Below are 14,774 nucleotides of genomic sequence, written 5' to 3'. Positions count from 1 at the left end.
CGCTAATGTGGCGCAAGTAGGCGTTAGGGCCTTGTAAATCTGGCCCTGAGTAGGTTGACGGGAACCTATATAGATGGTGTGTCTATGCACTGTACACGTTACTTGTGTGAATTATTACAATCATGAAGTGAATCTTTAGTGCTTTTTCTGCGTGAGGAATCCATTTTTGATCTCTAGGGCTGTACCATAATGGCTCTGTGCAGAACTGAATACTTTTGTTTTTGTGCCTGTGGTGTTTAAAGTTCAAACACATAACTCAGGATTTTTCTGATCCAATGCATGAACTTTAGATTGAACTCATCAGAAACAGAGAGAGGTAATCTCTGCTCACTGTTTCAGACTTATTCTGTTTAAAGTTCAAGCACTAAGTTGGAGACGTTATGAGTTATATTTTGAAATTTATATATCTTAAACACAAAAAACAGTCACTCGACTCTGCAGCCCCAAGTGCATGAATAGACGCAAGATGGAGGATGGGCACAGCCTTCTAGGCAGGCATGTATCTGTTTGAACTTTCCTGGGGTCCTGTGAATAGTATGACAGACATCCCTATGAAGTGCAGGGACAGTTCCTGCCCCCTTCATGTTTTCTTTCTTCCCCAGAAGTGTTACTCCAGACAGTTTCATGTAATAACTAAATGAGAACACCTTTTATTGTATGTTTGTTTCAGATTTCCCTGAATGGGAACACCTAACTATACTCTCTCTTCCTTCTGAACTTTGGGTAACAAAAGCCTGGCCAATCTGGGGCTATTAAACAAATGCCAAGAACTGGTCGAAAATGCACCAGAGAGGAATTTCTTTAACCTATATTGTTCTCTGCAAATACTGGGTAGAGCCCAGGTGAGCATTGCAAGTATCTCTAGGTGCTGGCTTCCCTAACAAATGGGAGGAACAAACTTGATATGACCTTTGCAAGGAGAGATGTAGACCACACGAGAAGGAGAGGAAGCCTGCTTTGTGAAGTCATCAGCCCAGTTGCTTTGTGACAATGGAGCAATGTAAGGGTCTTGTGTGCTAACCCTGATGGAGAAGCTGAATTGGTCTTGATGGAAGAGGCAGAACTTGCTTTGGGGAGACTGCTGACTAGCGGAGAAGAGCCCAGCTGTAGAGGAAGGACAAAGAACTTGGAACAGGAGGGCAATGGAACATTACTTTAATGCTTCAACATGCCACCAGAAAAACAGACAGGAAAAAACACATCTGAAGTGGTTCAATAAGCATGAAGATATTTGAAAAAGAAGAAGCTGCTCATGAAAGTGTTTCAGTCTTTTGACTGGATGCTCTAGAGTAGGTAAGAATTCCCAAGCAGCCTTATAAATATTGCTCTTGGCAGCCTGTCACACGATGAGACCACCCCACCATGAGACAGGTAGAACTAGCATTTGCAATGCAATGGGTCTCACATTTGCATGAGTTAGAGCTGTCCTCAATGTAAGTTCATAACTGGGCACATAAATTGGTCAACTCTGCCTCATAATTTGGTCTTTTCCTGCCACATAATTCAAGTGGCCCAGCATATCACTAAAACACGTCCATTTACCTTCTTCCTCTAACTGCAGCCAAAAATTAAAATGTTGCAATTTAGCATCCTAATTTAAATCTGCCAAGTTAATTCCAATAGAATACCACTTTCACCACTCCACTGGCTAATGAGAGAAATAAACTAGAAGGGTCACCCAAAGAAATAAAGAGTGTTAAAACAGTTATAGTGTAATAAGGATATTAAGTTGGCTTGAATTATGGTCATAATTGAAATAAAGAAGAATAATAAAACATATACAATTATCATATAAAGCCAATAAAAACCTTTATCAGAAATAAACATTTGGCATTAGACTGTAATGCTCAGAACAGCCCCTAGAGAACATCACAATGGTCGTGGTCATGGTACCATATAGTTAGCCCCTAGAGGGTACAACCACATGAAAAGAAAATTACTGAAAGCATTGCAGTGTAAATATATATTTAGCCCATAGAGGATGTAGTGCATTACACATTTTCAGGGATAGCAGGCCTACTGCCATGACACTACAACAAAGACCCTTAAAAACAATTTACTCTCAGGTGTAAAACAAAAGTTCCAACCATAGGAGAGGATAAAAAGACACTGAACGGAGGGTGGAGTTACTATTTTTGGGTCTGCACTAACCTAGTGTGGGGACCCAGAGATGATCTAGACAGAAAGAGCAGGGTGTTTTGGAAATTTATTGAAATTGATCTTATTGTCCTAGGACCACCACAGGCTGAGTTATGAGCAAAAATGTTCTGTAAAAGAATGCACTTCGAAACATTATGGGATGACAGGGTGCAGTAAATGTTGTAGTATGTTGAATGCAATGCTCAGAAAAGCCCCTAGAGGACAGCACAATAAAAATATCATTTGTAAAAAGAAAACATGGTCATGTAACCACATAATTAGCCACTAGAGAGCATAAGTACATGAAAATTAAACACACAAAGTAAAGTAGTGCAACCATATATTTAGCCCCTAAAGGGCATAGTGCCTTACACATTTTTAAGCTTAGCAAGCCTACTGCAATACTATGACCCTTAGGACACAAACTACTCCAAGCTATAAAACAAAAGTTCCAACCATAAAAAAGCTTAACAATGGACTGAATGGTGTGAGGGTTTATTATTTTTGGGTCCTCATTATCCTAGTGTGGGGACTCACAAATGACCTAAACTAAAAGATTGCGACTTATGGGCAAACGTTTTGAAAAAAGAATGCTTGCAAAGCATTATAGTGTGACTTTTCCAGAGTACTGTGACTATTGTAGTATTGGCTCTCCGGTGTGCTGAGAGCAGCATTGCAGATTTCTGAGCTTGTTTAGTAAAGCTTTTATTAATTCTAAGTGTGTTTGGGAAAGCTATGGAGTGTGAAGCGGGAAGCCAAAAGAAATGACCCGATTAGGTAACAGTGTGAAGAATGTGACCAGAGCTCCAATATCGCCATTGGAGTTTGCGCAGTTGGCCCTGTTCCCACTATTCACCCTCTGAGGCCCATGGCTGCCATGGAGCACAAAGGGGAGAGGCAAAGGAAAAAAATAGTTCCCCCACGCTGAAGTATATTGGCAATCGTGCAATTATCCACGCAACAGGGTCAGTCTGCAAGGTGGTAACAAAATCACCGAAAGGCGGGACAAAAGTAAAGCAATTACCAATGACATCAAGGGATTTTTGAAAGGCAAGCCCATGAATGAGTGAAAGTGATGGGCATGTGGAGGGCGTGGTTCAAAACACGCTAAACTTATAACAGGTCAAAGTGTTTGCTCGCTTGACCTAAACACATAATTTGCCTCCCTCTGTTAATGGTGGAGGACCACTAATTTTCTTTTGCCATTAAAAGCACACAATACTTACAACAGGTCAAAGTGCCTGCATGCTCACCCTAAACACAGTGTTTGTTTTAATTTGCCTCCTTGTGTTAATGGTGGGGGACCACTAATTTTCTTTCACCACCAGTGGGAACTCCTGCACCAGTGTGTGGCTTCTATGTGTGGAGGAGAGAGATCCCAAGCATAGGAATATATGAAAATGTTAAAACCGAAGAAAGGAAACTATCATCAACTTTTACTTACCGAGCCAATGTGGCAGTGATCTGATTCTCCATTTTCAAAAAGAATGACATCTTTTATAAACACTGATATGGCTCTCAATATGAAGGACATGAAGAGATGCATGTGGATGTAATTCCGAGTGCAGTGCAGCTTTCTGTGGGAGGGAAAATGAGTTTAAAAACATTCTTGTGTTTTAAAGTCTTAAGTACCTTTTTATAGAAACATTCCTTACACATTTGTTCAAAACACTTTATTTCAATATATGAGTAGACTAGACAGGACTGATGTTAATTGGTCATGAAGATGGTGGCATTTTCTCATATCCCACTTACTAGCTTTCATCGGTCTTATTTGTTATATTGGTATATAGTATTAGTTTATCATATAACACAACTACATACACCAATTTTCTCAGATTAGCATCCCTGAATATGAATGAATACTTACATACATTTTATAGATGAATTCATGTGGATTGAGGTTTTCATTTATAATTTAACTTTCTCCTACTTCAATGCTATTGTCTTTGCAAGCATTTTACATTTTACCACATTAGACCTTTTCTGACCATAACTGGCTGCAAATACTGTAGCCCCTGATGTACTGTTTTATGACAAATTATGTTATGTAAGATGTGAAGTGTTGTTACCATTGCAATGATTTCACCTAGTATAAGTGATCTAATATGCAAAGGTGTAACTTGTGCATTGAGAAGGGATGAGTTATAGTTAATGCAGTGCACGAGTAAGGTGACAAGACTGTGCATGGAGGTGTGCAACAGATTACATTGAAGGTGGTGTGAAAATCAGAAATTTAAGTTATGAATTGTGGTGCATAAATTCTGAATTTAAGTTATAACAATAACTTTAGAATTTCTACTTTTTATATTATTTAAGTTGGGTTTGTATAGAAAAAAATAATACAATTATCCTAACTATAATTTATCTATAACCTATGTTTTTCCATTGAATTTAATTGATTTTTATTTTTTTAATAAAAATGATTTTCACATTGCAGTGTTGAGTGTAATTTAATAGAGTTTTCTTAAGTGCAGTGTAGTAGAGGAAGGACTGTATTGTATAAGCTAGTTTCATAGAGTCTAGTGTTGCAGTGTGGAATACAGTAGAGCAGAGTTAAACAATGGAGTGGCTTGATGTGTTATTCACTGAAGTGAAGTATCAGAGTGCAGTGGCATGATGTACAATGGAGTGGTGTGTCATACAGTATAGTTGAGTGTCCTATAGTGGAGTGTTGTAGACTGTTGTGTTGTGGAGTTGAGTTTCAAGGAGTGTAATGCAGTGTTATTGAGTATTGTGGCATACAGTGGCATTCAGTGGTGAAGAGCGTTGTACAATTCTGTGCCATAGAGAGAAGTACCGTACAGTAAATTGTAGTAAAGTATGGTACAATTCAGAATTGTGAAGTGGAGTGAAATGTCATCTGGGAGAAAGGCGAAGAGTGTTGTACAGTGTAGTGTTGTACACTGGAGTGTCATAGAGTGGTGTGTCATGGAGTGGACAATGGTACACCGTCAACCAGACGTATCTGTTATAATGTACAGTTTGGATGCAACTAACTGGATGTGATGAGCCCCTTGGGTGAGGACTGATATGTTGTTGCTTACATAGACTTTAACTGTTCCTTAATGGCAGGTGCTTTTGGGCGCTTGCATACCCTATATAGAATCACGATCACAGGTGGAAGCATTCTTTTGTGAATTAGGCGTATTGTTATGGTCTCTTATGCTCCAATTCAAACAAGAGGCAAATGTGGAAAAATGTGATTCCCTCTTTTTGGATAGTCCAAATGACAAATCCCTAACGATCTGTCTGACATGACAAGATGGTGGATTTTATTCATTGTGCGCTGGGGGTGGGACGTGTTGGGTTGACACAGGCAGATGCCATCCACGAATATCAGCATGCTACGTAAATGACAAACCGTGGTCAGCAAATTTCCTTCTTTTTTGGCATGGGATCGGTCATTTACTGAGCGCATACTTGGACACGGGTTCAAATAGGTAGACATGAGTGATTTGGTTACAGTGTGTATTAAAATGGATTATTGAAAGACTGGTCTGAGGCCCTGATTTGCTTATAACATTTGTTTTGGAGACCTTGATAATTACATGTATTTTTGTGTCTTGAATTATGGAACCTTGGCTGGCATATTAGTTCTGAAGCCTGCAGACTTGACACTTGGGTGTGTTTGTAGTCAGGTTGTTTCCTTTCTTGATTGATATTTATGATAAATGTTTGGTTCAATGATCATGTGACCAGTATGAGGTGAATTGTACATTATTGCTTGAGTTATTTAAATTTAAGCAGAAGGGAGACACGTGGTACACTTATGTTTTGATATGTGGCCTCATTACACATTTTGCCATGAATGGAATAAGGATCTGATGTCATGAATGGAGTGCTCTTTACTTTACACTTATCTTAACACAAATATTTTATCGATGTTTCCATAAAGAAGTGCAGGAATGAAACCCTTGGCTTTGTGCTGCTTTAAAGGATATGCAGTTATTAATCTGGGATGAATTTTGAGTAACCTAGAGAAGGATATGACACCAGGATTTTAAAGAAAGCAATGATTGGTTTAGGCCCTTTCATATATTTATGTGGCTGTTATGGGTGTTATCATATTCAAGAGGTGTCCCTCACAAGGTCGGCCTGACTCTGAGTAGGAACAAACAGGTGGATGCGACATATCTAGGACCTCTGATATTGATGAAACAACCAAGAATGAGGGAATCTTTAATGATTACGTTGAACAATTGGCTTGTTATTGATACAAAGTGAATGGTATGCATCAGGATATGAATTATTTTAATTTAATGATACAAGACCTTTGATCGCAAACGTGATACCTGGCATGTGTCCATATGATCTTTGGATATAATCTTGGATTTACCAATGGATTGAGTTTTATCTCATCCCCACTGCACTAATTTGAATTAATGTATAGAAATTGTCTGCTCTTTTGTTCTCCTTTTTAATTCACATACAGTATACAATCTCCTTAAAACAGATTTGAAAAACTTACGTATATGGAAACATGGGGTTTGAATATTGTGTTATAACATCATGCACTTTATAATTAATGTATTGTGTTTTAACATGTTTTAAGTGGTGTTCTTTTGTATGTGGGCCTGGGTGTTTTTTAAGGTGTAACATATGTGGGATATTATTTGTGTATTTATGTTGGCATATGGACATTGGTTCTGTTATATTACAGCCCTGAAGAAGTTCACAGTAGTGAATGAAATGTGTTGGCTTTGCTTTTGGCTGTAACATTTAGAATTATGAAAATTCATGAATGTCTTGAAATAAAAATAAAAGAAGAAATGGAACAGTCAACAGACTGACTGTCCTTTTTGTAGTTTATTATGCATCGCTTTATTTGTGTTTCTATATGTTCTGCTTAGCACTGTATCCGTGAGCAGTTGATACCTATTGAGTGTGCAATTTTTTTTCAACATTTGAACCTTTGGGACAAATAGGAGGTGGTATTTATTTATGCCTGTAGCTGAATATATATATATATGTGTTAATGGTACACTCTAGCAAAGTGTAGGAGAGTAAGGAAGAGTGGAGTTCAGACTCATATAGTGGAGTGGTGTGTTGTGGAGAGGATTGGCGCGGCTTTGCCAGAGTGTCACACAGTGTAGTAGAGTGCCGGAGAGTGGATGAGTATGGGGTGAAGTAAAGAGTAGAGTATCTAACAGTGGTGGAGATTAGACTAAAGTATTGTTCAGTGGAATAGAGTGTAATGCAGATTAGTGGTGTAGGGTATAACCTCAACACTTGGGCACAATACTTGACATGCTTTATACTACTCCACACTGTACACCAACACTTGCCAATCTTCCGGAGGTGTTAAAACAAATGCAGGATTATTATGGGGCTGCCCCGGCCACTGATTTGTGGATGCAATTGCTGGGCAACTTTGCCACAGTGTCCTCAATAATATTGAGTAATCTCAAAGGGGATACAGTTGCACTAGCAGTGCATATGTTCCTGCACAGGATCAAAAACGTGAGCCTCCAAAGATTATTGATGAGACCTACTCTAGTATTGGTTGAGATAGTCTGAGGGCCAGACCAAATAAACTACAATTACAGGGTAGATCTAATAAAGATTCTACCATACAAGCACCTGAAGGATCTAAAAAACACTGACATAAAAAACAACAAACACCTAAAAAGGAAAGGGGAGAATATCCATACCCGGAGACCCCTCAAAACCACTATTATCTTAGAAAAAGAGATTATATAAAAACACCTGACAGATATCAATATACTGATACATGCCAATCTTATTCCTTTCAGGACTCACCGGAAAAATGCAATGAGAGGGGTGGGTGGTCAGAGCAGCAAACAGAGTATGTGAAACTGAGAAAGGACTCACAACGCTCATCTGAAGTTTCTGTTAACAAAGAAGAGAAACTTCCCCAACAAACGCCCCAATTAAAAAAGAAAAAAGTGGCAGCAGATGCAATACGACATGCCACTCAGGAAGAGGGCTTTACTGAAGAACAGGAAGTAGGCACTATCACTCCTAGACAGTGCAGAAGAGGTCACAATAGTTCACCAGGATCTTCAATAGCATCTGGAGGTATAAGCAACTGATGACCTCTTAAAAGTTGAGACTGTGGACATGCGTGTCTCCACACCTGAAAGGGTGCCTAAAGTAACAATACAATTAGAAGGAGACATTGAACGTACAATTGATGCCATCTTTTGGGATTGCGTTGTTACTATTTATGATATTTTGCTGGCTGAGAAGGATTGCCACCAGAATTTGTCTGTAATCTCCCTTATGGGGAAGAGATTATTGAGCAGTCATTCTCGCCCCTTGTTCCCAGAAAGCTCATAGAAATTCACGCCATTGATTGGGCATTGGCGCAGGCACCCATGTTATATCGCAACCAGATAGGGTGGGATAAAGACTTCCCCTATCATGTAATACCCCCTAAATCCCAACCCCAACCTCAGCCCCAATATCCAACAAAGCATGAAGCAAAAGCAACCATGAGGTAAATCCTCACACAGTTAGAGTACCAGGGCATAATTGAACCCTGTGTCCCACCAATGAACAATCCATTGTTCCCCGTAGCTAAACCAGACCATTCATATAAAATGTTCTTAGACTACAGACATTTAAACAGTCACACATGCACATTTGCTGTGCAAAATGCACTCAACATAGCACTTATGAACAATATAGTCCACAAAAAATACAAAAACAACTTTGGATATTTCCAATAGATTTTTCTGCCAAAATATAGCGCCTGAAAGTAGGTATTTAGCAGGAGTTAGTGATTTAGGCTCTCAGTAAAAATGTTGCCGACTCCCACAAGGGTACAGGAACAGTCCAGTACTGTTTTCAGCTTGTGTCACATCTATGTTACACAACATTGACCCTGAGGTGTTGCCCTACGTAGATGACATCTGCCTCATGGATGATAACCTCATGCAACATATAAGATGGGTAGCCAGCATTGTTGTGGGATTTGCCGAAATAGGCTACAAACTCGATTTAAAAAAACTAAAATAGCCTTCCTTAGTGTCCTGTTCTTGGGATACGAATAGTCAGATAAGGCAAGAGCCTTGCACCCCAATTTTCTTTGAAAATTAGCACAATTAAAATCATCCAACACCATCAAAAAGCTCCAGTCTTTGTTGGGTGTTTTACATTTTGGCAGAACATACATTCCAGATTATGCACAATGCATTAAACCTTTATATGACTTGATATGTCCTGACTTTTCCAGTAAATACTGGACAGTCGAACGTACGCATTCTCAGAGCATTACAACAAGACATGCTTGCAGCTAAACACTTACACACAAGGGACAACAAAAAACACTTGGTCATCAGAGTAATTGCTGGTGCCATTGGTTTCACCTATGTAATGTTAAATGAGGGTGAGATTGTTCCGATTGCATACAAATCACATTTGTATTGTACAGCAGAACAAAGCTTTGCTCCCATTGAGAAAATTCTTACTGCTGCTCAAATGGCTGTCATCAAAGAGAGACCTCAGGTCTAGAGGAAACGTATCATTGTCATATCCCCCATCCCGGCCCTTGAGGCTGTTACCAAAGCCAGTGTTCCCAACGCTAAAGCACCACATCCACATTGGATTCAATGGGCAATGTGTCTGACGGCCACTGATGTTGACTATATTTTTGACTCAAAATTACAAACTCAAGTATTTTTGCAATATGAACTTGAATTCCCATTTCCAGTAAACACATTGCCTATTGATCAATATCAAACAATTATGTACACTGATTGTTCAGCCCAAACAGCTATAGGCACAAAACATCAATACTTCACTGCTTGCACAGTCGTGAATGGCTACATGGAAGATGGTGAATCAACAACACACTTACACGCAGACCTTAGGGGACTGCACTGCACAATTAGCAGAGCTCAAGGCTCTGGTGATGGCACTGGAACACACGGATCCTGAACAGCTAATGTTGATTGTCTGTGATTTGTACTATTGTGTCCAGTCCTTCAATTAATATCTGCTTTACTGGCACCAGAATGGGTTCAGAGATTCAAAAGGAAACACCATTAAACACAGACTCTTGTCTGGGAAAGTAGCGGACCTGAAAGAAACGCTACCTTATGTCCATGCAGTACATATATTAGGATACCAGCGAGTTGGAATACATGTTGCTGGCAGTACCTTGGCTGATGAAGCAGCCAAATCACCAGTAGCTACAGCTTCTCTTACTGCAGTAACGTGTTTTAGAACAAAAATTTAAAGATGAAACACTGGCTGCTGTGAAAGCCTTGGTTGACGGCACGCCTTTGTCAAAGGCATATCCTGCCAAATATTCCTACTGAATATCATGTCACAAAACAGCCCTAGTATTAATACCAGGGGTTGGTAATTATGTGAGTCCCAACAAAGATCAAAGACTCGAATTGATCAAAGCAGTTCACGAGGGAGTTGCTTCTGCCCATGCTGATGTGGCGGCTACAATATCAGTGTTACAAGCACGATACTGGTGGTCAGGTCTCTACAAACAGACCAAGCAGAATGTCCTGTGCTGTGACATCTGTCAGCAAATAAAAGGGTCCACCGTTCAACGCCCGCTGCAGAAACCCCTACTAACTTGAAACAAACCATTATAATGTAATTGAACCATTGTGGTCTCTTGACACCTGACAGTGCATGCAAATACATTTTAGTCACCGTTTTCTCATGCTTCAGATTTCTATAGGTGGGTGACGCTCAAACTGTTATTAAAGATTTGCAAGTCTTGATCGGCACATATGCTGTTGCGGCTTTCCACTCAGACCAGGGTCCTGCTTTTGCCTCAGGGGCTTTCAGGGACTCCTGCATTATTCGTATCCATTTCATCCCAAGGGATTTAGGGGGTCATTATGACCCCAGCAGTGAGAGGCAATGTGGTGGCAGTACCGCCAACAGGCTACCCTGGCTAATGAAGGGTGAAACCATGAAACCGGTCCAAGGATGCTTGCTTCCGGTCCAGGGAGGACCTGGCTTGGCAGTTCGGGCTGGACTGTTCCCGTGAGGAACAGGGTCAAGACTGATTTGCATATGACAGGGTCCAAACTGGGGTGGCATGGTGAGCAAAAGAACGATAGATTAACCCCAGATCTGTGACTGGGGGTGAGTGTTTGCATTGTTCAGCACTCCGTCCATCATCCTTTTGTTTTGCTAGAGTTGCCCTAAGTGGGAAGGGTATGCCCAGATGTGGGTCCCTTGCTCACTGTGCCACTGGATTCAAGCTAGCCTGGCTCATGAAGGGTGAAACCCTGAAACCAGTCCCAGGATGCTTGTTTCCGGTCCAGGGAGGACCTAGCTTGGCAGTTTGGGCTGGACTGTTCCCGTGAGGAACAGGGTCAAGACTGATTTGCATATGGCTGGGTCCAAACTGGGGTGGCATGGTGAGCAAAAGAACGATGGATTAAACCCAGATCTGTGACTGGGGTGAGTGTTTGCATTGTTCAGCACTCCTTCCATCATCCTTTTGTTTTTCTAAAGTTGCCCTAAGAAGGAAGGGTATGACCAGACGTGGGTCCCTTGCTCACTGTGCCAATGTATTCAAGCTAGCCTGGCTGATGAAGGGTGAAACCCTGAAACCAGTTCCAGGATGCTTGTTTTCGGTCCAGGGAGGACCTGGCTTGGCAGTTCTGGCTGGACTGTTCCTGTGAGGAACAGGGTCAAGACTGATTTGCATATGGCTGGGTCCAACCTGGGGTGGCATGGTGAGCAAAAGAACGATGGATTAAACCCAGATCTGTGACTGGGGGTGAGTGTTTGCATTGTTCAGTACTCTGTCCATCATCCTTTTGTTTTGCTAAAGTTGCCCTAAGTGGGAAGGGTATGACCAGACGTGGGTCCCTTGCTCACTGTGCCAATGGATTCAAGCTAGCCTGGCTGATGAAGGGTGAAACCCTGAAACCAGTTCCAAGATTCTTGTTTTCGGTCCAGGGAGGACCTGGCTTTGCAGTTTGGGCTGGACTGTTCCTGTGAGGAACAGGGTCAAGACTGATTTGCATGTGGCTGGGTCCAAACTGGGGTGGCATGGTGAGCAAAAGAACAATGGATTAAACCCAGAACTGTGACTGGGGGTGAGTGTTTGCATTGTTCAGCACTCCGTCCATCATCCTTTTGTTTTTCTAAAGTTGCCCTAAATGGGAAGGGTATGCCCAGAGGTGGGCCCCTTGCTCACTGTGCCACTGGATTCAAGCTAGCCAGGCTGATGAAGGGTGAAACCTTGAAACCGATCCCAGGATGCTTGTTTTCAGTCTAGGGAGGACCTGGCTTGGCAGTTCGGGCTGGACTGTTCCCGTGAGGAACAGGGTCAAGACTGATTTGCGTATGGCTGGGTCCAAACTGGGGTGGCATGGTGAGGAAAAGAACGATGGATTAAACCCAGATATGTGACTGGGGGTGAGTGTTTGCATTGTTCAGCACTCCGTCCATCATCCTTTTGTTTTGCTAATGTTGCCCTAAATGGGAAGGGTATGCCCAGACGTGGGTCCCTTGCTCACTGTGCCAATGGATTCAACCAAGCCTGGCTGATGAAAGGTGAAACCCTGAAACTGGTCCCAGGATGCTTGTTTCCAGTCCAGGGAGGACATGGCTTGGCAGTTCGGGCTGGACTGTTCCCGTGAGGAACAGGGTCAAGACTGATTTGCATATAGCTGGGTCCAAACTGGGGTTGCATGGTGAGCAAAAGAACAATGGATTAAGCCCAGATCTGTGACTGGGGGTGAGTGTTTGCATTGTTCAGCAGTCCGTCCATCATCCTTTTGTTTTGCTAAAGTTGCCCTAAGTGGGAAGGGTATGCTCAGATGTGGGTCCCTAGCTCACTGTGCCACTGGATTCAAGCTAGCCTGGCTGATGAAGGGTGAAACCCTGAAACCGGTCCCAGGATGTTTGTTTCCGGTCCAGGGAGGACTTGGCTTGGCAGTTCGGGCTGGACTGTTCCCGTGAGGAACACGATCAAGACTGATTTGCATATGGTTGGGTCCAAACTGGGATGGCATGGTGAGCAAAAGAACGATGGATTAAACCCAGATCTGTGACTGGGGGTGAGTGTTTGCATTGTTCAGCACTCTGTTCATCATCCTTTTGTTTTGCTAAAGTTGCCCTAAGTGGGAAGGGTATGCCCAGACGTGGGTCCCTTGCTCAATGTGCCACTGGATTCAAGCTAGCCTGGCTGATGAAGGGTGAAACCCTGAAACCGGTCCCTGGATGCTTGTTTCTGGTCCAGGGAGCATCTGGCTTGGCAGTTCGGGCTGGACTGTTTCCGTGAGGAACAGGGTCAAGACTGACTTGCATATGGCTGGGTCCAAACTGGGATGGCATGGTGAGCAAAAGAACAATGGATTAAACCCAGATCTGTGACTGGGGGTGAGTGTTTGCATTGTTCAGCACTCTGTCCATCATCCTTTTGTTTTGCTAAAGGTGCCCTAAGTGGGAAGGGTATGACAAGACGTGGGTCCCTTGCTCACTGTGCCAATGGATTCAAGCTAGCCTGGCTGATGAAGGGTGAAACCCTGAAACCAGTTCCAGGATGCTTGTTTTCGGTCCAGGGAGGACCTGGCTTGGCAGTTCGGGCTCGACTGTTCCTGTGAGGAACAGGGTCAAGACTGATTTGCATGTGGCTGGGACCAAACTGGGGTGGCCTGGTGAGCAATAGAACGATGGATTAAACCCAGATCTGTGATTGGGGGTGAGTGTTTGCATTGTTCAGCACTCTGTCAATCATCCTTTTGTTTTGCTAAAGTTGCCCTAAGTGGGAAGGGTATGACCAGACGTGGGTCCCTTGCTCACTGTGCCAATGGATTCAAGCTAGCCTGGCTGATGAAGGGTGAAACCCTGAAACCAGTTCCAAGATGCTTGTTTTCGGTCCAGGGAGGACCTGGCTTTGCAGTTCGGGCTGGACTGTTCCTGTGAGGAACAGGGTCAAGACTGATTTGCATGTGGCTGGGTCCAAACTGGGGTGACATGGTGAGCAAAAGAACAATGGATTAAACCCAGATCTGTGACTGGGGGTGAGTGTTTGCATTGTTCAGCACTCTGTCCATCATCCTTTTGTTTTTCTAAAGTTGCCCTAAGTGGGAAGGGTATGCCCAGAGGTGGGCCCCTTGCTCACTGTGCCACTGGATTCAAGCACGCCTGGCTGATGAAGGGTGAAACCTTGAAACCGATCCCAGGATGCTTGTTTTCAGTATAGGGAGGACCTGGCTTGGCAGTTCGGGCTGGACTGTTCCCGTGAGGAACAGGGTCAAGACTGATTTGCGTATGGCTTGGTCCAAACTGGGGTGGCGTGGTGAGCAAAAGAACGATGGATTAAACCCAGATATGTGACTGGGGGTGAGTGTTTGCATTGTTCAGCACTCCGTCCATCATCCTTTTGTTTTGCTAATGTTGCCCTAAATGGGAAGGGTATGCCCAGACGTGGGTCCCTTGCTCACTGTGCCAATGGATTCAAACAAGCCTGGCTGATGAAAGGTGAAACCCTGAAACTGGTCCCAGGATGCTTGTTTCCAGTCCAGGGAGGACCTGGCTTGGCAGTTCGGGCTGGACTGTTCCCGTGAGGAACAGGGTCAAGACTGATTTGCATATAGCTGGGTCCAAACTGGGGTTGCATGGTGAGCAAAAGAACAATGGATTAAACCCAGATCTGTGACTGGGGGTGAGTGTTTGCA

The 14,774-nt window shown here is 42.7% G+C and overlaps 1 protein-coding gene across 2 annotated transcripts in view; it reads right to left on the bottom strand.

Annotated features, from left to right (window-relative positions):
* VIPR1 (vasoactive intestinal peptide receptor 1) overlaps positions 1-14,774 on the bottom strand; it is a 997,445-nt gene that overhangs the window by 263,837 nt on the left and 718,834 nt on the right. For both annotated transcript variants that reach the window (XM_069210994.1, XM_069210995.1), the window contains one exon: positions 3,584-3,716. In XM_069210994.1, coding sequence (XP_069067095.1) covers positions 3,584-3,716 — 133 coding nt within the window. The remainder of the gene's footprint in view (positions 1-3,583; positions 3,717-14,774) is intronic.

Source organism: Pleurodeles waltl, chromosome 10 (genome assembly GCF_031143425.1).
Source record: "Pleurodeles waltl isolate 20211129_DDA chromosome 10, aPleWal1.hap1.20221129, whole genome shotgun sequence".
NCBI lineage: Eukaryota > Metazoa > Chordata > Amphibia > Caudata > Salamandridae > Pleurodeles > Pleurodeles waltl.
The sequence above is the reverse complement of the archived record's forward strand: the minus strand, read 5'-3'. Positions and strand labels throughout refer to the sequence as shown.